The 22,813-nt window shown below is 47.0% G+C and overlaps 1 protein-coding gene across 2 annotated transcripts in view; it reads left to right on the top strand.

Moving 5' to 3' along the window:
• Window positions 1-22,813, top strand: part of LOC135388573 (glycerophosphocholine phosphodiesterase GPCPD1-like) — a 305,097-nt gene that overhangs the window by 181,602 nt on the left and 100,682 nt on the right. For both annotated transcript variants that reach the window (XM_064618194.1, XM_064618193.1), the window contains 2 exons: window positions 1,855-1,965; window positions 20,598-20,751. In XM_064618194.1, coding sequence (XP_064474264.1) covers window positions 1,855-1,965; window positions 20,598-20,751 — 265 coding nt within the window. The remainder of the gene's footprint in view (window positions 1-1,854; window positions 1,966-20,597; window positions 20,752-22,813) is intronic.

Genomic DNA, 22,813 nt, shown 5'->3' with positions numbered 1-22,813 from the left:
ACAATCAAATCAACAGACTTCTTTCTGCGGGTATCCCTATGATGGTTTCGGACACTATTGTGAGAAGGATGCTCAAACAAAGCGCTTTTGCCCAGCGCCCTGTACTGTGTTTCTCTCTTGTCCGCGTATTCCGCGCTGTATTCCCATGGATGGAAGATTTGGGGAGGGAGATTAGGCAGGGTACTGTGGAAACTGACACCACACGCCTTCAAAATATGGCTGTTATACCGTACGTACACCGGGCCTCTCATAAAATGAAAGAACTAGGCGCTAAGCGTGGAATCAAAGTTGTTCAAGTCCGACCACAAATTGGCGTCGCTGATAGGGAGAGTGAACTGCTCCCGAGAGAGGGTGGCATGCTCTATACACTATGCTCGGTGGGAACCCTTCCGGTTAACCTAGCACCGGGACCACGCCCGTTCATCCGACCCGCGCAAGGAACGCAGACACAAGTTCGAAAAATCAACAAAAGGTTTATTTGATGCCTTCAAACTGCGCAATCCAAGGCTTTCCCCCAATAAAAAGAGCGACCATCTCCGGTCTGCCAACACATCTTAAATAAGCAGTCCTTCGGGTATCCGCCCCCTAATCTACCGGCAAGCGACACGTGCCAACAACCTATCGCGACACCTGTCGACAACATCACCAAACAAATCACACAGTTAATAGATTTCGGCCTTGCGCCATAGGGGTCGTTTACCGTTTTCAGTTATCGTGCGGTAGTTCGTACATCGGCCAAACTGGCCTATGTATAAGCAATAGGCTCAGAGAGCAAAGGCCGTTAGAGACAAGCACACCGGTCACCCTCAAAGAACATGTTTCGGTGTGCGGCTGTCTTTGGAAAATTGTCAAGTGTTGTATAACTCAAGATATACGACCAGGAGGAGACAGAAGCGAGGGGGTAACTTCGCCAACAATCCTGGTGGTTACAGGAAGCATCCCAATGGAGACTACTGAGGGATGCTCGCATGTTTTCTGTGGTGGGTAGTCCTTTTAGACTACCCAAATCGCAGAGCAAGAGGGTTAGCACGCGCCTCCCTTTCCTGTGCCACCATCATCTCTCCCCTCCTTCTTTCTCCCTTCCCTCTTCTCCCTCCCCTGGGTGCACCGAGCCGCCACTTCAGAGCAGGCTGACTGCACCTTCCTCCACCCCCACCCCCACCTACGATCAGGAGGGAAGTTGTTGAAACCTCGCTTATCAGAACAACAGATAACTACATCAGGAACGAGTTCATTGCTATCACTGAAAAGGGATGTGTACTAGTTCAGTCCTGTTTGATTGTATAACTAGGCGTTGCGCTGGGATTAAACGTCAGGGCCAGCTCTTACTTGGCGACGCTCGACGCGACCATTAGGTACTGTACCATTAGGTACAGGCGGCGGAAGTAGAGGTGGACTTCCGCCGCGCGGTCAGAGCGCACGATGTTCATGTTCCCACCACAGTGGTATTCTGTCGTCCAAAGCAGACGAAAGATCAGGAGGCGTGGCCTTTTTCTGTCACCTTATTGGGCGCCAGCATATCGTTCTCGGCAACTCTCGACGACGTCGTGAAAGAAGTTCGGCATGGCATTTTTTTTTTTTTTTTTTTTGCTCGACGTCTCTTCTCTCCCAACGTCGGAAATGCGTGTCTATTTCCGTCGCCTGGTCACGACGTCGCGTTGGGCATCGCCAACTGAGAGCCGGCCCTCAGTTGGAAGTAAGTGCATATTCTGTGTCGTGTTGTCCTGGCTTCGTTGCACTCGTTTGTCATGCACTGTTATTACTATTATTTCTCTTCTTTCCTAATAACACAGTTCAAAGCTGGGAAATGCCCCCTAATACTTTCTCAAGACGTCTATAACTCTCTACCACTAGGTCTTGAAGGAAGGTCAGCATGATTTCAAACCACAGAACAGTTTCGGCCACATCTATGAACCTGACGAGTTCGTCGTCGTCCAATGCACAGCGTGGAAAACAGAAGGCGTGGTAAGTTGGCTGCATCGGATAATGTGGGAACGGAAGTTACAAGAAATGGGTTAACGCTAAATAAATGCGCATGCCTAGTGTCGTTGACGGACGAATTCTGATACCCTAAGTGAACTTTACATGTATCGTGTTCTGTTCGCGTAATGAACCTCGAATTTTCAGATGGCACAAAATTCCCTGCGAGCCTCTCCGTAAAGTTGCCTTCCGAATAATTTAGATTTTTGCGCCGTACTCTGTATTGTCGTCGACACCCTATAAAATTGGACTCCGAGGCGGGACTCCGAAATGGGCGTACCGAGAGCGGGCAACGGAGCCTCAAGGTCACTTGTAAAAACTGTGCGCTCTGTATTCATTGTTCTCACGATTTTTGCTCAACTGTCACATTAATATGAACATCTGAACACGCACAGTCTACAGCGTTTGTCTTCAGGAAAAGAGATGAGGGAATTGCAAGCTTTGTCTCCCACCTGGAAAAAATCGTGGGAACGCCCATGCTTTACAGTATGAAACAAACTCTTGCAATACTTGTCGGAATTTTTTCCAGTCGCACAGATAGAGTTTGACAAAAATGTACATGTACTATTATGACGAAAACCGCAGAGACTATGAAACAAAAAGGGGCGCACATATACACACTCAACAAGTCTCAGCCTGCGTGCCTTCCCTGGTTGTTCCCAAGTCTGGGGAGTTTTCGTCATGATTATATGCCCCTAGCTCGCTAGTAAACGTTGAGCGCAATATTAACACAATCAGCTCAAATTTGCAAGCGATATTTGAACCACCACGGATAATTTCGACTAGAAAAACACGTAGGTCAAGCAACACACTGCAAGTTACGACGCCTTCGGTTGTAAATGTTCTCTTGTATAAGATAGATATTTTCACATAGGAAATATCTCAAACAAACGTGCATTCACGGTAAGGCATAATATGTGCCAACGTGTGTAGTGTCCAGCAAGGTTCAGGAAGGATGTGCTATGAAAGGTCTGAAAGGTCTCAGGTCTGCAAACCTGGACAATCAAGCGTCAGGGAATCGATGCAGTCACGTGAAATTTTCTACTGGAAATTACGTACTGGGGACTGAAAAAGGGTTGAGTATAAAAAGGATTAGCTTCACCAGTGCCTAATTGGCAGTAAATTAAAGAATACGTACATTTGGTATCGTCAGTCATACAGATGCCTATACCAAATCAGCGCAGGGTACTCTAGCACAGCAGCAATTCACCTTCCTTCCATTCTGGAGCACTGTGGGTGCACCTCGGATTACAGCCCTGCACGGATGAGGTTTTTGGCATCCGCATCCGACCCGCATCCGCGCACACGTTATCCGCATCCGATCCGCATCCGCACCATACACAACAGTTTACATCCGCATCCGATCCGCTGAGCAAAACGCACCATCCGCATCCGATCCGCAAAAATCCGCACGTTTCGAAAGACGCGTAAAGACCGCCGGAAGCATGTTGGTATAATTTCGGATGCCTCCATGCTGTCACGGAAGGACTCAGTCATGACGACAAGCAAAGGTAAACCTTTCAACAAACGCGATATGGAGAGACTTCTGGAACGCGTGGAACGCTACCTCGTCGGCGCTCGCGCGGTTCGAGACGCCTGAATGCCTCCTCTCCCGTCTTGGCGCCGTGCGTGGTCAAAGGTGAACCAGAGCATGCGCTCGCTGTCGGCTGTCGGCGCGCAATACAAATAAATTGCGGGTGGAAAAATGACAGCACGCGGTATATCCGCATCCGACCTCGAGCCATCCGCATCCGATCCGCACACCGCAGAAAGTGCTAAATTTTCATCCTAATCCGCAAGTATCTTACGGATATCCGCGGATATCCGCTTCCATCCGCGGATGGTGCAGGGCTCTACCTCGGATCACAATCGGGTGCGCAAACTTCATGCACACCTTTAAAATAGAAATACAATAAAAATCCCTCAAGTGTGGACTACTTCCGCCATGTGCTGTTTCAACAGCATACATCAGTGTGCTATGGTTCCGCGGCGTGTAAAACCCAGACATCGTGCGCAATGATCGATTGGCGGATCTTATTTCTTTCATTGTGCCTTTCATTGCGCCTTTCAAGTTATTCCAACGTGTGTTGGTCTCCTACATCAGTAACGCTCTTGGAAGGACAGTTAATTTTCAGTCATGGAATGCTAGACTCGTTAATGCTGAACTTAGTTCAATAGATGACGCCGTGCGAGAAGGAGCTTTGAACTTGGCCAATTTCAAGATAAATGTTTCCCTTCCCCGGCCACTGAAGTTGGGTCTACGTTAGTGCCCATCAGAATCAGTGTGTGAGCGACACGCCCACGGGTACGCGCGTAATAGACTGAAGATCGAGGAAGTGCACTGCTTCTGTCCGCTCTGGTGAAGAGTGAAATGTACAGCAATAGAACCTTGAAGACTGAAAGCTGAAACTGTACATTATGGAATATATTTCGGCTGCGCGAACATTGAATATTTCGAATATCGAAGCGAATAGCTGTATCTGGAGTCGCATACGACATTCTATGTTCGAACTTTGAATCGAATCTATTTTTCTCTCAAACCGAATATATCCAAGTATTTTGTTTCTTTCGGTTTTTCATACATACAAGTAGATCCGAAGGAGGCACACCCAATGCCGAAAACGGCACACGAGCGGGAATAAAAAAAAGTCAGTGGTAGGGAGGATGGCATGGCATAGACGCAGGCCAGCTGCTGGACGAGATTAATGGGCTACATAGCCTGGGCTCTGGCGGCAGACAAACAAGGACGATACTTGATAATCTAATCACCATGTGTCACGAAATTCGATCTGAAAGTATTTGAGAATTGTGATAATAATTCGGATGTTTACGTCGTGAGACAAGGATGTGCCGGAATTCTGGTGTTGATGGTGTTTATCTTGCCGCAAAAAAAAAAGAAAAAGTACCCCATTTCATTACAAAACACCTTCCCTCCTATCCCTGTAGCCATGGGTGGTATAGCAAATGTCTAGTGGACGTCTAAATTTAGACAACTGATATGTTAGTACACGTCTAACAATAGCCTTATTGTCTAGGTAGTTGCTCTAGCCTTCATCTAGCATAGCTAACTTTACGCCAAATCCTAGATATCCAATGTCTTGCTGTAGTCCAACTTCAGAGATCTTATAGACCAGACCTAGGGAGCTTCTAGAGCTGTTTTAGACATAATGTCTATATTTAGACGTAGGCTATACCTTAAGTTTTCTCGCAACGTCAAGGATCATACATTTTTTAGGCATTACTAAGACCACATTTAGCAGCTCCGTCTATTTGTGTGCTCTTTCAGATGTATCTGTTGCACGTGTGAAACTAGCATCCAGTAACTTACACAATAAATATATTTTGTCAAAAATCTTTGAAGCAAAGCTAGCGGTAAATGCAAAAGTAACTACCATACGTACTTCACTTGGCTGTTGTCCAGCCTTGTGACTCGACAACAGTGGCACAGGCAGTTATCAATGGCTAGACAATGACGTCTGCTCCCCCTCCCACCAGCCCTGGGTATTCTGCGTCAAAAGCTGTGGATGTACTCGACTTAAGAGCAGCATATATCTCATATAAGTGACAGAGTCGCATTCACGGATGCACTCGGATACCGTAGTGATGAATATATTGACAGAACAAAAAAAGAGAGGCTGTCACTGAAGAAGATCGAATGCGACACGTGGAGATACAGGGTAATTATTAGAGCTCCAGGCTAGGAGACGCAGTAATAAACTGCGATGTCCACCCGATACAAAGGGCACGCCCCACACTATCATCAACAACAACAGCCACCCTGACGACAGTCCAGGGCCGGAGAGAGAGGGGGGGGGGGCAGCCGGGGATGGCACCCCAGGGCCCAGGCCACTTCAGGGGCCCACACGACACAAGATTTGTTATGCAGGATGCGTCACGTAAGACGGCCAGAAATTCGCCATTTCATTTTCTTTCGGAAAAGTCTAATATATTTCAAATTGGGAGCAGATTTACACGGATGGTGGTCGGCCTATTTGTGTGGTGACATGCTGCACGCGCCGCAGGGTAGGACTGCGTCTGCGTCCAAACTGCGTCTGCGTAGGACTGCGTCCAAATGGGGCCTACTCGAAGGTGGTGGTGTATCAGTAATTAGCATAGCCAGTAAATAACTTTCACAAATAATCTTCATAACTAGTGAAAATAGGTTGACCACGCAATTGCAGAGTTGTAGAGCACAACGCTGAGGAGTCTAGCCGGCTAGAATCGAAACCGCAGCGCATTTCTGTGCGATAGCAGAAAATATGCGAAGTGCACTATTTTCGAGCATGCGCGTGTTATGCGGGATCTGCAGAAATGAAAAAGCAAGAAAAAAAAAGAGAGAAGTGATATCAGTGGTGGATATTATACCGGATAACGCTTTATTATTGCACGGAATCCCTTTTGGCGATATCAAGGAAATATTGGCGCAATAAGGGGAAAATGGTCCAATATGAAGCCTGGTTGCACTCCCTATATTGGTCCCATATTGGCAGCCCATATTGGACCAATACTGGTAATCTAGGCAGCCCATATGAGTCCAATATTGGACCAATATTGGCGTGCTGCTTGGGTTGTCTCAAGCGGTAGCGCCACTGAGCTGTAAAAGCCACATCGAGGCGTATTCGATGTACTAATGCGGCATCTTGACGAGAAGTGTGTCGAGACATGCGGAAAGCGAGAGCTGGATCAACTCTGCTCAGCATAGCTGGAAGAATATCAGCTGTCTATTGGCGGGAAGCCAAGGGAGTGAGGAGGCGTCAAAGTACGGAACGACGAGCTCCTCTCAGCAGCGCAATAGTCGTCCGTCTCCGAGAACGCGAGAGCTGCTTCTGCCGCGCTGTCCGCCTGTTCATTCCCTTCGAACACCGCGATGGGCCAGAACCCACTGGAGAACCAGCCTTTGCCCTGCTTCGTAGACAAGGTTGTAAGCCATTAACACATCCATTACCAACGGTGCGGATGAGCCTCGGATGCCAGAATTTTGAATTGCTTGCAGCGCAGATTTAGAGTCAGTGAACACGACCCATTCCCGCGGGGTGGAATCAAGGATGTGCTGCAGAAAGAAACCTGTGGCATAGAGTTCCGCAGCTGTGGATGAGGTTCGATACGAAAGGAGACGTGATGGACCCGTGATGGGTCCTTCCACTACGCCTTCGGATGGGGTCACGAATGCCGAGACTGACTTGTCATTTCGAGATGCCCCATCGGTGTATGCTGCGGCAGAGGTAGAAAACTTCGCGTCTACCAGAGCATAAAAATGGGCTCGAAGGACTTGAGGGGGAACCTGATCTCTACGTTCCAGGAGGTCCGGCACACGTTCGAAGATGGGTGGCACAGGCAGAGACCAAGGTGCGTCCGGCGGTGTGACGTCCTTAGCTATGAAGCCAGTGGCAGTCTGGCGTGTCGTCTGCGCTACTCGATGGAAATCACCTTCAGGACGGTATCGAATTTTCCTGAGGAGTGGGTGACAGGGAATGTGCACACGCAAACGTAGGAAGCGCCCAGCCGTTTCACGCTCACGGAGAAGCTCCACCGGGAGTTCACCAGCTTCAGCCAGTGCTTGCCGTGTTTCAGCCATTCGGGGAACTCCAAGGCAGCGACGAAGGCTTCGGGCAAACAGGGTCTGAAGGGTATTTAATGACGCTGTGGAAATCCTGTGCAAGATTGGAAGGCTGTAAAGCACAGTCGCCCTCACTAAAGCCGCGTGAACGGTTAGAAGCGCACAGCCCCATCCCAAGCCAGAAAGATGTTGCATTTCAGGAGGCCATCGCTGTACTTTGGTTTCAAGGTGCTTAATGTGGCGAGCGCAGCGCACGTCCGAGTCCATGACCACCCTAAGGAAGCGAGGGAAACGAGCTTCTTTGCACGAAACCAAAGAGGGAAAGTTGTCATAGCCTTGCGGGTGAAAGGGTGCTCGGCGCACGTTTCGGGCGAAAGGTCCATCCCAAGTCGCGTGGGGTACGGATGGACATTATTTAAGGCTAGCTGCAAATGACGCTCAGTGGCCGGTCGTGCCTACTGTCCAAAGGGCAACGTCATCGGCGTACACAGAGAATGCGACTTTGCTACGAATTATCGATTTTAGGCTCTCTAGACAATTTTTCTTTCGAACTGCATAAAAACCTTACAGTAAAGTAATGATCCGATAATTTCTCTGACACTATTCCTCCTCAGACTGACATATCACGCCATCTGACATTCATACGATCTAAACAAGACGAGACAATATTCTCGCCCACCCACTCAACCCTACTTGGCTGCTGAATTAATGCGTTTAATCCAAAATCAGCAATGAGATTCAAATAATCACAAACAGTGGAGTTACCCATTTTCATAATGTCTATATTAATGTCTCCCAAGATACAGACATCAACACAAGAGACACTCGACAGTACAGATATTAGCTCATCCAGAAAGGAAGATATCTTACAGTTGGGGGCTCGATATATTGCTACCAGTGCAAAGGAGACTATGTTCGATGTTACGTTTAAAATAACACACACATAATAATAATAGGATTTTCATATAAGTTGTAAATATAGAATAAGTAGATTTACACGTAAGGTGAGTCAGCCTCTTTGTGTGGCTACTTGTTGCACGTGCCACACGTGCCACGTGCCACAGAGTAGGACTGAGGATAATTTCGATCACATTATTTCTCAAAAGTGAAGAAATCACGCGCTCTTACGCTTATCAGCACCAGACGCAATTATCGCCGACGCGAGTCTAATCTTATCTTTTTCTCAAGACGAAAGAAACATCTTCCTTTTTTATATACAGTGCAGGTAAGGCCAATTTCACACTACCGTATTTGTCCGTTTGCTTCATAAATAGAACCTAAGGGCAATCATGCCCCATAGGTCTCAATAAGACAATTTTGGCCAAATGAAAAAGGCGAACGACAAAAACGTTAGTGCGAAACCGCGGCTGAAAAGGGATTTTAACCCCAGTCGAACGAGCCATATTACGTGCCATTAAACATGACTTCAAGTAAATAGTAAAGAGTAGTAAGTTGTAAGTGATTAGTAAACTATACAATAATTCAAAAATAGGAGAACTGAGTGAGAACACAAGTAGAACGCAGTATGAAAAGAAAGCGATTTCCTTTTGTATTCATTTGCTACATTTTCCTTGTGGCTTGCTTTATTTTCCTTGTGTCGAATGAGGTAGTGGGTAGAAAGCACATAGCCACAGCCAATCTGGATGGCAACACAGCCGCATCATGCATAAGCGTTTTGCTTATAGTACAACCATGATGTAGCAACAACTTGATTTTTAAGATGATGGATGGGAAGTTTCATCGACAGGGGCGATACTCTACCACATTGCTGATGGTGATGTGGGGAATGAAATAGTGAGCCCCTTCACGATAAGGTTCGAAGTCCTGTGGTGTCCAAAAATGCCAAAAGAGCTCTGGGGGCACAACCGACACCTCTTGTCCAGCAAGACAGTATGTGTTACCTATAAGGCCCTTTTGGCATCGGTATTACCTGCCTACTTGCTGGGGCTGAAAAGCTTGAGGGCGTACAGCCAAACACATGCTGTAGCGTGCAGTGGATGTGCAGCGGGATATTCCTATCGTCCACCCATACACAAGCTCACGGATCCTACACACTTTTTTTATCCTTTCCTAACCTTTCCCTCTTATTTTTTTATATATAATAAACATATCCCCCCCCCCTGGTCCGGCTGGTGGCTGGTCATTTTCTGTGCTGATTTAAACTGTCTCGAAATATAGGTTTGTACCGAATGTGAAATATGTCAAATTTGACGAATTTGTCCGAGCTGCCCCTGGTAACCCGATTGCCCAAAAATGCCCGATAATGCCTTGGGGCGATACCAGGTAATACCCGATTTGCTTTGCTTATTCTTGGTTCTCTGTGCTTGCGCGGTGCTGTGTGAGGACAATTTTCACGCCTCTTAACCATTGAACGCTTCCCCTTATCAAAATGCTCTCCAGGATTTAAAAGTGCGGTATAGAGCCCAGTGCCCCGTATTTCGGAAGCTTACTCATGGCTGCGTAGGGCGTCATGACTCCCCTTTAATCCTATTTACTCCAAGGGTATAACGAGAACAAGCACTTTCTGTACACGATGCTCTGAAATATTAATGAAGGAACGTTACGCATGCATATACCCAAGCACAACGACATACAAGGGAAAGCACGGAGCGGAACTGTCTTTTTCTTCTTTTTCTCACTAACGCTTTTTCTCTTTTTCCTTTTCCTTGTGAAGAGACTATCATCACTCTTCCTGGTATGGTTTAGTCTTTAAATATCTTGTGTACTCCAGTATTAAGACAGAAGGGACTTAAAGAAAGGAAACAGCTTCCTAAAGCCGTATGATCACCGCTTCGTCGGTGAACCATGCAGGTAAACAATGTAGATTTGGCCGGTCGATGACAGCAGCCATACCGAGCACATGAGAGACAGATGAATCAGGTAGATAAGTGGGCCTTAGAAAACGTGCACATAGGTGACAACCGAATTGTTATCTCGACTGCACCTCCCCTATATACTGCAGCCGACGAAATCGTCTACAGCTCGTGGAGGTATCTACTGCATCTGACAGTACTGGTGCCTTTATTTTGTAAACAGGCGACTACCCTGCCAATTCCCCCCCCCCCTTTCTGGGCTGTGCGCATGCTCTTGCTCCACACTCTGTATGTGCATAAAAATAGACTTCGTAATGTTTACGCTGTGGCTCGTGGCCATCCAGGTTGACTGTGGCCTATATGTACCTTCCACCCGCCACCTTCTTCACAACTACGGGGAGAGCTGCATTAGTAAATAAAGTAAATGAACACAAAAGGAAATTATTTTCTTTTAATTCTGTATTGCACTTCTGTTCTCAAACTGTTGTCCTACTTTTATTTATTTACAATTTACTTGAAGTGATGTTTCATGGCATGCTCTTTCGCGAAGTGTCCTTGTGAGAACCATCCACAAAAGATAGGACTCGTTTGATTAGCGTTAAAATGCCTTTACGTGGGATAAAACAGAGGGTCCCAAGCAGCACAATGTACTGAAAGTCGAGTGCAATAGGGGTGGACGGTATGTGTCTTATCAATGTTCTTTAGTTTCAGCAGGCTGTTCAAGGCCTTCCACCTACCTGTCCACCCCTATTGCACTCGACTTTCAGAACATTTTGCTGCTTGGGGTGTTGCGTGAGATAAGGTTAGTTCCTCGTCGGCGAACTTGTCTAGTGTCGATAAGCGATAATTGTAGGAGGGTATGATATCTTCATGTTTACATGGTATGCAGGAGAAGTAATCTACACTCGGGTGTTCTTATCAATACAACAAGGAGGTATTTTCCCCATCGAACATGCAGAACAATTAGTCATCTGTAATAAATCTAATATATAATGTAATAATGCAATAATTTCCAGAGACCTCGCGCTCAAGAATATTAAATGTTTTTGTTTGGAATCTGGTATTGTGTGTGTCACGTTCAAACGAGTGTCCGCGCAAATTCTTCTAAAAAATTTATGTAACACCTGCAAGGCAGCGGAGTCTCTGGTACAAGACGCTGATTTAAGAAAGCAGTGCAATGGTTTCTAATCCAGATCGATCACATCTCTGCCTTCAGTGGAACAGTGGTAACGCAAGACAGGGAAAATTATCCTCTGCTGATTGACGAGGCTTTTGTGTTTGAATAAACATAATGTCCGAGGTTTCATCGCAAAACAAACTATATTTAGGGTCTGACTTTTTCGGGTTAAACGGTTAAACCAGATTTCGATAGATTATTCCCTCCCGAATGAGTTTCGGACTAATTCGGGTTAAACACAGTTTCTCCTCGAATTCTAATCACGTACGACGTTGTCTCACGTATCAGGTACACGACTTAGTAGTGATCTGTGCATACGTCTGGTGAAAGTAATAGTTGAGTGCAACAATAAACTATGTGAAATACGTAATGTTACAATAATCCGCGTGAAATGCGTGTGTGAGCAATATGCCCCTTTAAACTACGGGCTACTTCCTGGACAGAAAGGAGAGAAAAAAAAAGAAAAACCGACAACACAGGATTGTATGATGAGCACCCGATCGCACCTGGAATTTCAGAATGGACCTTCGCCCTCCGAAATCGGGAAAGGCATTGTTGTAATTGGAGACTGACAGACTAGCGACTGTTCAGGATGAACTAAGCAGGTTTAATGAGAAAGGAACGAATGTGTGCGTGAGCGCATGCACTAGTGCGCATGCTCCTTAAAGGTGCGTCGGTTGTCGGCTTTTTCCAACACCCCCTCTCGACAATCAGCCCTTAACGACGCTCATACGGTCCCTGAGCACCTCGAACCGTGGTTTCGGAAGAGGTTTGGTAAAGATGTCCGCGACCATGTCGCTAGTTTGACAGTACTGGAGTTTGACAACCTTTTTCTCAACCAAGTCTCTCAGGTGGTGGTGCCGTACGTCGATGTGCTTGGTCCGTGCGCTGACGCCCTCACTGATCGAGAGCTTGACGCAGCCTTGGTTGTCTTCATACATACAGGTCGGCTCTACGTCCCTATAACCGAAGTCAGTTAGCAGCTGTCGAAGCCACAGCACCTCCTGTGAAGCGTGTGCGGCCGACACGTATTCTGCTTCCGTGGAGGAAAGAGCTACCGAAGTCTGTTTCTTGCTGGACCAAGACACAGGACTAGTCCCCAGCCTTACAAAGTACCCACTGGTTGACTTCCTGTCGGTGACGTCTCCTGCCCAGTCGGCATCTGGGTAACAGACAAGCCTTGCTTTCAACTCCCCTGAGAGCCGCAACTTGTAATCGACGGTTTGCTTAAGGTATCGAAATACCTTCTTGACTGCAGTCCAGTCGCAGTGACGTGGGTGGCTAACACGCCGGCAAAGGTAACCCACGGCGCAGGCTATGTCCGGGCGTGTTGTCGTGCTCAGGTATAGCAGCTCTCCGACCGCTTGACGATAGTGGTCGTTATCTGGTAGCAGCTGATCACCCAAGAGCTTCGGGTAGTCTGTATTTATGGGAATGGCGCTCCCCTTGGCGTCATCAAGCCGGTGCTTTGCCAATAGTGTGGTGATTTTATTGCGCTGATGAAGGAGAAAGCAATCATCATGTGGTCTCTCGATTTCAATCCCTAGGTAATGACTGACGGAGCCAAGATCCTTCAATTCGAAGTGCTTGTTTAATCTTTTCCAGGTGTCGGTAATGACCGAATTAGCTGGATGACAAATCAGCATGTCGTCCACATATAGGAGAACATACAAGAGCTTCTCGTCAATCCTTTGAGAATACAGGCAGGGGTCGGCGTCACTGCGTTTGAATCCCTCCTCCAGAAGCACCTGGTTGGCCTTTATGTTCCAGGCTCTAGCTGCCTGCTTCAGTCCGTACAGCGATTTTTTTAATCTGCAAACTAGATGCTCCTCGCCTGCTGTAACAAACCCTTCAGGTTGCTTCATATATATATGCTCCTCTATGTCACCGTTCAGGAATGGAGTCTTGACATCGAAATGTCGAACGATTAGCCTTTCCGCTGCCGCTATGGTCAAGAGGACACGCAGTGTCGTCAGTTTCGCTACTGGGGCAAACGTAGCATCATAGTCTTCCCCGTATTTATGAGAGAAGCCTTGAGCGACCAACCTCGCTTTGTACCGTTCCACGTTCCCCTGTTTATCCCGTTTAGTGTTAAAGACCCACTTGCAGCCGAATGGATGCTTCCCTGATGGTAACGGCACGAGATCCCAGGTGCTGAGCTGATGCAGCGAGTCAATTTCCTCCTTCGCTGCTGCTAACTATTTCGCGTTTTCGCACTCCGGCAATTTCTGCATCTCCCTCCAGTTAGCTGGATCACTGGCGAGTTCAGTCTGCTTAGTACTGTAGGCAAGGCGTACAGGCGGCACCCCTTTATTGGATCTCGTCGACCTCCTGGGTATATCCACGGCGTGACCTTGGCCGACAGGCACTTGGACATCGGGCTTCTCCCGTGCCTGATCACCACTGATAACAACTTCGGCCGTCTTAACTCCATTAAGCGGTGTGCCAACACTTGGCTGTGCATACGTTGTCGGACACGCGTCCACCATAATGTCATTGTAAGGCCGGCCAAACTCGCAGTTTGACAGATCTGCGGTGGGTTCGTCTGAGGTGCGTCGGTGTGTAGGTGCTAGCAGTGATCCCGATTCGCGACAGAACCTTTCCATGACAGGGCCTTCATCAAAGACGACGCTCCGGGCTGTCTTAACCATATTTGTGCCGGCTATCAGTATCCTGTACCCCTTCTGTGTATCACTGTAGCCGACCAGTGTTCCTTCTGTAGCATGGGCACCTTTGGGACGTGCACGAAAGCCCTACTCCCAAAGATCCTCAAATGACCCAGGCTTGGCTTCCTACCATTCCATTCCATACCATTCCATAACTCATATGGCGTCCTGTCTACTGCTCGACCTGGGACCCTGTTCTGAAGGTAGCATGCCGTGAGAACAGCTTCACCCCAGTACGTCTTCGGCAAAGCCGCTCCGAACAGCATACTTCTAGCACTTTCGCAGAGCGTGCGATTCTTTCTCTCTGCGACGCCATTCTGTTGCGGACTGTATGGCACTGATGACTGAAGTACGATACCCGTCTGCCGGAGAATTTCCCGTGTCCGACCCCCAGTGTACTCCGTACCGTTGTCAGCACGCAGGATCTTTGGATATCCGCCAAATTTGTTGTAAACGTACGCCAGGTACTCCTCCACCTTCCCAGGAACTTCATCCTTAGACCTGAGCAAGCATACAAAGGTGTACCTAGTGAAGTCGTCTGTGAAGGTGATGAAATACTTGCTCTTGCTTGGTGTCATCACCCAAGCAGCACGCCAATATTGGACCCATATGGGTTGCCAAGATTGCCAATATTGGCTGCCAATACTGGACCAATATGGGGAGTGCAACCAGGCTCCATATTGGACCAATATGGGCTGCCCATATTGGCAAGCCCATTTTGCTCCAATATTGCCATATATCTGCAATAACAGCAACGGGGAGTCTGTGTAATAATAAAGCATTATTCTGTATAATAGTCACCAGTCTAGTGATGTGTCGTTCGTGGACGAACCCTTCAAACTGAACTAGTCATTTGGGTGAACTGAACGAACTAGTTCAACAACAACCAAAACATTAGTTCCCCAATTCAGTTCATTGGGCCTCGACACCCACAACGCATACGCTTTGATACGGTTCCAAGTGTGACATCTGCGCCATCTAACGAACGTTTTGTAAAGCTAACAAAGCACATGCGCGCAAGAAGAAGGGCGGGAGACCACGGCGCATACGCTGTGGCCTTGAGTGGCTATGACGCTGCGCTGAAGTGGACTGTGTGAAGGAAGAGAACTGGATGAACTAAAGAACTAAACGACGTCGCGACTCGTGAGTCGTTTTGAAGGACTCGCAGAGCCTGCCGTTGCCTGTCAGAACTGCTGCGCGTCCACAGCGCATGCGCTTACGGAAGAGCGCGGGCGGTGCGGCGAGGCAGAGCCTCAAGTGGACTTAGTGAAGGTGTGAAGGAAGAGAACTGGATGAACTAAAGAACTAAACGATGCCGCGGGTCGTTTGGAAGTACTCGCAGCGCCTGTCAGAACTGTTACTCGTCCACGGCGCATGCGCTTAAGGAAAAGCGCGGGGAGGGAGAGCCAGCAGAGCGGCTTTGAACGCCGTATGGATTGAAGTACTGTGGGCAAGTGAACTATATGAACGGCGAACGCTGAACAAGAGTAAATCATTTAGAACTGATTGCGCTGAGATCGCTCTGAGCTCCTTCACGCAATTGTGGACTGCTAGTGGCGCCGTTATGTTCTGACTTCTGGCTGACTGCTTGTGTGACTGGCACACCCTGGAGCGGGCACGTTATTTTTGCGGCAATACACTGCAAGCTTCCCAATTTTTCCTCCACAACGCTAGACGTTGTACTTTTCTTCAAGCTCTCTCATGCATTTGAATGAAATGAGTTGAAACTGCGGTTACTCTATCACACTTCTGTGTTCTCAAGTTCGCTGCAAGCAGACGTAAGTGATCAGAAATACACGATTGTAACATTGAACGACGACGGCACCTTGCATATTGATCTGTGCAATACTTTTCTCGTTAAAAATATACGTAGAAAATTAAAGCAAAATAAAAAAGCGACCTAAAAGATTACGCTTGCTATGTTGATGTTCTCGAACCTTTGGAAAACTGAATTGCAAGATCATTTTGTTGTATCTCTCTTGGTCGAGCCACTTTAAAGTTTGGGACTATATTACTTGATTGTGTTTAATTGCGAACAGGTGAACGAATGAACTATTCTTTTAGACAGTTCAGTGGAGTGAACTGAACTAAATGAAGTAGTTCACAAAAATGAACTGACTTGCCCATCACTAGTCACCACTGATAATACTTTTTTCTGATTTTTACTTTTTTATTTTTGCGGCTCTAATGTATTCCACGTTTCACATGATCGCAAAAATATAAATAAATAAATAAAAAAACACGGCTTTGCCCAAAAAGAACGAAGAACTACTCTCATGTTGCTGAAGGCCACAAGCAGTCCCACGGAACTGCCAATGCCAAAGATCCCTCAGAAGCCTTCATTATGATCGCAATATAATGTGAACCAAAATTTCCAACCCAATCCGAGACTACAACGGAGCGAACACTTTCGTGACGGTGACGGACATACGCCAGAGCAATTCACACTGCTTGCAGCAACTTGAAATCACCTAACTTTACAGAGTAGCAATCCCTTCCTATGAAACATTGTGTTTTTTACTTGACCTGCCGCAATTTCGTTATCATTACAGCACCCAGCGACATTTTAGCCCTATGAAACGTCCGTTCGGGCTGTCGCGCATGCGCATTAGTTGTAGGACGCGTGATTACGCTCAAACAACTCGCTTGCTCTCAGTCGGCTCGACCGATTGGCATTGGCATCGCGAAGGAAGATGGCGGCGGCTTTCAAGACGTGGAATGTTGAGGTGTCGAATTCTACCGAACTTTACGTTGGGAATGCCAAGTACGTTGACTGTTTCGAACAATGTGTATAATCTGCGGGAAGTTGTTGAATGTAACGATGTAGTGAATTGGGTATTTCACACGCTTCAACGTTCAATCTTGCCGTGCTGCTTGGGCATTTGTGCAACACGGCTACGTACCCTGTTCAGTCAATATGGGGTGTACGCGTGCAATATGGGGCCCATATTCCCAAGATTTTCCCAATATTGGCTCAAAGTGGGCAATATGGGGCCCATATTGCCAGGATTTTCCCCATATTGGCTGAAACTGGGCAATATGGGGCCCATATTGCACATTTTCAGCCAATATGGGGAAAATCTTGGCGAAACGGGTCCCATATTGGACCCGTATCGCCAATGACCAGCCAATATGGGTCCAATATTGTGTGCTGCTTGGGCACAGACATTGGTCCGCAGACGTCCGTATGAACTAAGTCTAGGGGATGTTCTGACCTCGACGCAGTCTGTTGAGGAAATGATGCACGCTTCAGCTTTCCTTTTATGCTGCTGGAACACTGTAGCAGTTCCTTGCACTGCTTCACTACAATTCCATCCGCTAAGCGTTCCTTTTGTAGCCTCTGTACTGCCGCCTGGTTGCGGTGTCCGAGGCGGTGATGCCACACGTGAATGCAGTCATGGTGTCTGTGATGACTCGAACCTATCGTAGCGCGGGCTGCTCCCGGATCGGCTATCACAAGCTTATAAAGGTCTTTGTGAGCCTCACCTCTAGCGAGTACGCGGTCATCTCTTGTAACGACGCAGTGGTCCTCTCGAAAGGTCACAACGTTCCCCTGCTGAGTTATCTTGTTGACCGAAAGTAGGTTGCTCTCCAATGACGGAACGTAGAGAACCCTCTGTACTCGTACTTTCTGAATCAGTGAATCATTAATTCTGCAGTACAGTATGCCGTCTCCCACACCTTGAGCCAGGACTTGTTGTCCGTTCGCCACAGTGATAACTTCTGACTTCTCTTCGTAGCTCTTCTAAAAAAAAATCTCTGTCGTTGCACATATGGCTCGTCGCTCCAGAGTCAATGTACCAGGCCCCTGAGAGACTCCCAGCAAGAAAGGCGGCTTCTGAAGAGGACGAGTGACTCGACGCAGCTTTCCTGGCACGCTGCTTGGCGCCAACTCTGCGTGAGCTTTTCCTTTCTACATTCCTGGCTGGGCAATCCCGTCTGAAGTGGCCCGGCTTTTTACAGTAGAAGCACTCCCCAGAATCAGCCGCACTCGAACGGATCCCTCTTTCCTTGGCTTGTGAACGAAGTGCTGATTCAGACTCGCTTGTGGCAGCTATTAGCTCTCTCTTCCTCTTGTACTCGTCCATCAGCTTGCCCTTGACATATTCCAGCGTGAGGTCTTTTTCCGAGCGAGCATCCAGGGCCGTGACCAGGGTTTCATAGCTGTCTGGAAGTCCACTGAGAAGTAGTGCGGCAACTTGAAAGTCCGTCGGTTCTTGATCAATGCTCCTCAAGCGTTGAACCAATTCCAAAACGCGCCTACTATACGCTTGCATGTCTTCGTCTCTCTCCATCTTCGACTGGTACAACTTTCGCAAAAGGTAGAGCTTGTTGCTCAAGTTGGCCCGTTCGTGCACCTTACGGAGCTCTTCCCACATAGACTTTGATGACGAACAATTGCAAATATGCACAATCTGGGTGTCGTCCACGCAGAGAGATATGGTGCTCTGGGCCTTGCGGTCCCCCGCGCTCCAAGCTTCCGGCGGGTTGTCTGGCGTGTCGTCAGAAACATAGGTCCAAGTTTCCTCACGTATCAGTAACATCCTCATCTTGAATTTCTATGACTGATAGTTCCCATCAGTCAGCCGAGCTATGGCAAACTTGTTCGCTCCATCCATCTTCAGGCTGTCCCGAAAGTCCTCCACGCTGACTTCTTAGTTACACAGTGAAATCCACAGCTGTTCTGGGCCCATAACCTGTTGTAATTGGAGACTGACAGACTAGCGACTGTTCAGGATGAACTAAGAAGGTTTAATGAGAAAGGAACGAATGTGTGCGTGAGCGCATGCACTAGTGCGCATGCTCCTTAAAGGTGCGTCGGTTGTCGGCTTTTTCCAACAGGCATATAAGCAGAAAAAGCCAGACAATAATTACTCGTATATTCCAGTGTTACAAAGATCCTAAATGAGCAGCAAGGATTCGCAAGCGACCCTATAAATCCGTACTGTGTAGCCGCGGCAACATTTACTCTACGTATAGATGTATTGTGCTGCAGAACTGCTTGATCGTACGTACGTACGTTGTAGGTACCCTTGGCGCATTTTACGAAACCGCGCCTCCAGTAAGACAGTTGCCAGTTACTTGAGTACACTTTAATTTTGCAAACTTTTCCACTTTATAGACTACTTCACAAGTATTACACAAAATTCTGATTGCTTTTTCTTTTGCTTTTTCACGAACGAGGTGTTTGGAATACATGGCGCATATGGTGCCGGTCAGCTTCATCCCATCGGTTCAGTGCAGCAAATGAAGCCTTATTTACATGTTGAAAATTTTGAACCTAAATGGAACCTCGAATATCCCAAAGAAATTGCATTAAAAGCTTCGCCGTGCCACAGGCAAAGTGCTACTAGCGAACGAATGCAGAGCGCTGTCAGCGGAATGTGTTGCACGCGCTTTTAGATTCCGAATACATGGACTCTCTGGCGGAATGAACAGGTGAAGCCTGCTTTACGTTTTGTCCCGAATACTTGGGCATGGGCAACAACAGCAGCCTCCATCTTTCTAACGAACTTCAAAGTTCGCCACTATCTATACTTTAAAATTTCGCGGTCGACAAAAAAAAAAAAAAAAGAAAGCGCGCAAGGTCAATTTGACGCAACTTTTGCAAAACGACGGATTTTCTGTTTCCTTAACCTGTGGTTTATTGACAGCACACGCCGTCACGTGGGCCACGAAACGGCTGTCTTTCCTGATATCTCTAGAACTATTTACATTCTCGAAATATGCAAGAAATCTCGCAATCTATCCTCCCGAACATCCAAAACATCATTTTGACATCGCGAAAATATTCCAAGGCACCTGCGTCTCGGTAACCTTGACCTGAAGTTTGATTGACAGTCAGGCATAGAGTCACTATATAAGCTACGCTTCAGAGTATCGGCACTGAGTTTCAAGAGCGACCATGCGCCATCTTGTTTCCGCGCCACGCAGCCCATGCGCACGCGCCCAGCGCACGTTAGCGCAGGATGCCATCTATTGTGCGCGGGTGAAATCTTCCTTTCGTTTACGAGCAGCAGTTGACAGGCTTGAGCTCACCTTGACATGTTCTGGACGCTCAGGTGGACAATACATGGATTATTGCGCAACAATCATACACGCTTCTCTATCCCACAGAGAGCATTATGTTAGCCGTCTTTGATCCTCAAATGGGGATGATACCGGTGTGGTGCGGAAACAAAATGGCGCTCCTGCTCTCCCTTGGACCTCAGTGTCGATACTCTGAAGCGTAGCTTATTTAGTGACTGTAGTCAGGCACACTCACGTGGGCCACGAAAGAATGGTTGCCTTCCTTCCTATCTCTTGAACTCTCAAAATGCGACGAGTCTAGCACCCCTGGTTTGTTCGACTGTGCAGCGGCATTAATACGCAGCCAAAATAATAGTTTTGTAATCTCGGCACAGGCGTACGTGGTCGACTTCTACGTTCAGACAGAGCAATCGATAGCCGAGCACATCGGCTCCAGTTACATCCTGCCAAGAAACCTCAAGGACAGTTCCGGGATGTTGACACTACCAATCACGGGCCTCAAACAAAAACTCATTGGGCAAGTAACAGGTATGGTGATGAGCATCATGTTCTCGTTCGTATTGAAGTAATGCTTCGATTGTGCGTACTGTGCTCTAATTGACAATTTGTGCAAAACCATCTTTACTCCCTGCCAGTGTTGTACCCGCTACCAAAACTAACTAACGAAATACCGCTACCCGCTACTCCACAGAAAAGTAACGCAATGCTAGCGTCGCTACAAATTCGAAAAAGTAACGACATAACGCTACAGCTGCCAAATAAAAGCGTAAATACTATGCCTCTACTTATCCACTACCATACCCTTCTCTATACAACACCTTACCGTAGGCATCTCGTTGTCGAATGTGTCTACAAACGGTGCAATACCTCACATAGCTGGCATGCAGTATGAGGTATACCACTACCTGCAGCCCATATATATTATTTCACATTGATCTTGACCTAGAAATGATGCGGATTTAAGACTTAATTTAATGCACATAGCGCATGTGCGCATTTAATAATGTTTCCGTCAGAATGTTTGAAGCACAAGACAATTTTTCTGCAGTGACAGTATTTTGTCCGATATATCCGTGGATCCGAACCTCAAACTCTTCCGTCTGCTTCCTACCGACGGATTGATCAGTGTGGTCAAGTGGCGCAACTGCCATGATAAGCGGCCACACATCGAGTCATCAATAAATGGCTACCATGACGTGGAAACATAATACTAATGGCATAATGTTTGCTGTCGCCAGGGCCAACGCCGTTGGCATACCGCACCAGAGCTTAGGTCTCACAGAAATTAGGAGTTAATGGTGTTGCCAATGCCTACCCCTGCTTCCCTTCTTCCAGCCACGCGACGGCTTCCCTTACAAAGCGTTTGACTTTTTCTGACTTTTTTCGGGAGCACGAGTTCCACAGTAAGAGTCTACCCGTGTGAGGTCACCTCCGTAATCACACATTTGGAGAGAGAAAAATATCATGTAGCCTTTCCCTGAACATGTCCAACGCTGTCAACAATCAATTGCTTTATGGTTAATCGCCTGTGTACCGCCACCAAGTAACTGTGCAAAGAGCATTAAGAAGGATGTTGGCGTACACTGACTCCCGAATAATAAGTAGTAGTAATAAGTAATAGTAGTAATAAGTGTAGTGTACGGTGTGCAGTGTAATGTACGTAATGTGAGAAAATAACTACTATACTACGTTCCGCAACCCTGTGTAAGCTTAGGTAATTCTATCTCGCCAGAAATGCTTCACCTGCGGCACAACACCGTAAAGCAAAGTCGGCGGTACATTTGGAGTGCAATGAAGGACTATAGCGATATCTCATTGTGTTTCTAATATATTTTCATATTCCTGTTCCAAAAGACACGACGCTGTTTATCTGCTCCGAACAATAAAGCTGCAAAACGCAGTTTTAAATGTGCTATCCACACGCTCACACTAGTTTTGCAACTGATTGTATGACGGACACTATAGATTCGTAGCCAATATTATGCAGTATGTTATAGATACCTGTGTGTGTTTCGAAAATATGAGCTAATACACATCGTAACACAAATTATATTCCTAATCAGTTGCGCTTAGGTTATAAAAGTTAGTGAAATCGAGGAAGATAGTCACATCAGTCTGCCTGATCAACAAGTAACTAAAAGGAGTGACAAGAATAAATTCTGCTTCATCGTTATCTCACTTTTTCTCTCTGTGTTCCACGTCTTCCATATTATGAAAAGTAGCGGCAGGTGAGAAAGAGTCCGCCGCTACTCGTATTTGTAGCGAAAATACTTTTTCCGTTACCAATTTAAAATGTAGCGCGATCGCTACTCCGCTACTGAAAAAAGTTGTGAATATGGTAGCTGTGCTACTAGTAGCGCCGCTATGTACAACACTGCTCTCTGCACATTCATGGACATAATTAATTTATGTGAGTACCTCAAGTGCCAGCAACGGCATTACATAAGGGGGAACACGGTTACATAAACATGTCACTGAAAATGACTGCATATATATAAGGTACATACGATACAAAAGAAACGACAAAAAAAAAAAAGGTACAGAAGAGACATACAAGATATACAAGACGAAAGGATATACGTGTATCAAA

Source organism: Ornithodoros turicata, chromosome 3 (assembly GCF_037126465.1).
Source record: "Ornithodoros turicata isolate Travis chromosome 3, ASM3712646v1, whole genome shotgun sequence".
Classification (NCBI taxonomy): Eukaryota; Metazoa; Arthropoda; class Arachnida; order Ixodida; family Argasidae; genus Ornithodoros; species Ornithodoros turicata.
The sequence above is the reverse complement of the archived record's forward strand: the minus strand, read 5'-3'. Positions and strand labels throughout refer to the sequence as shown.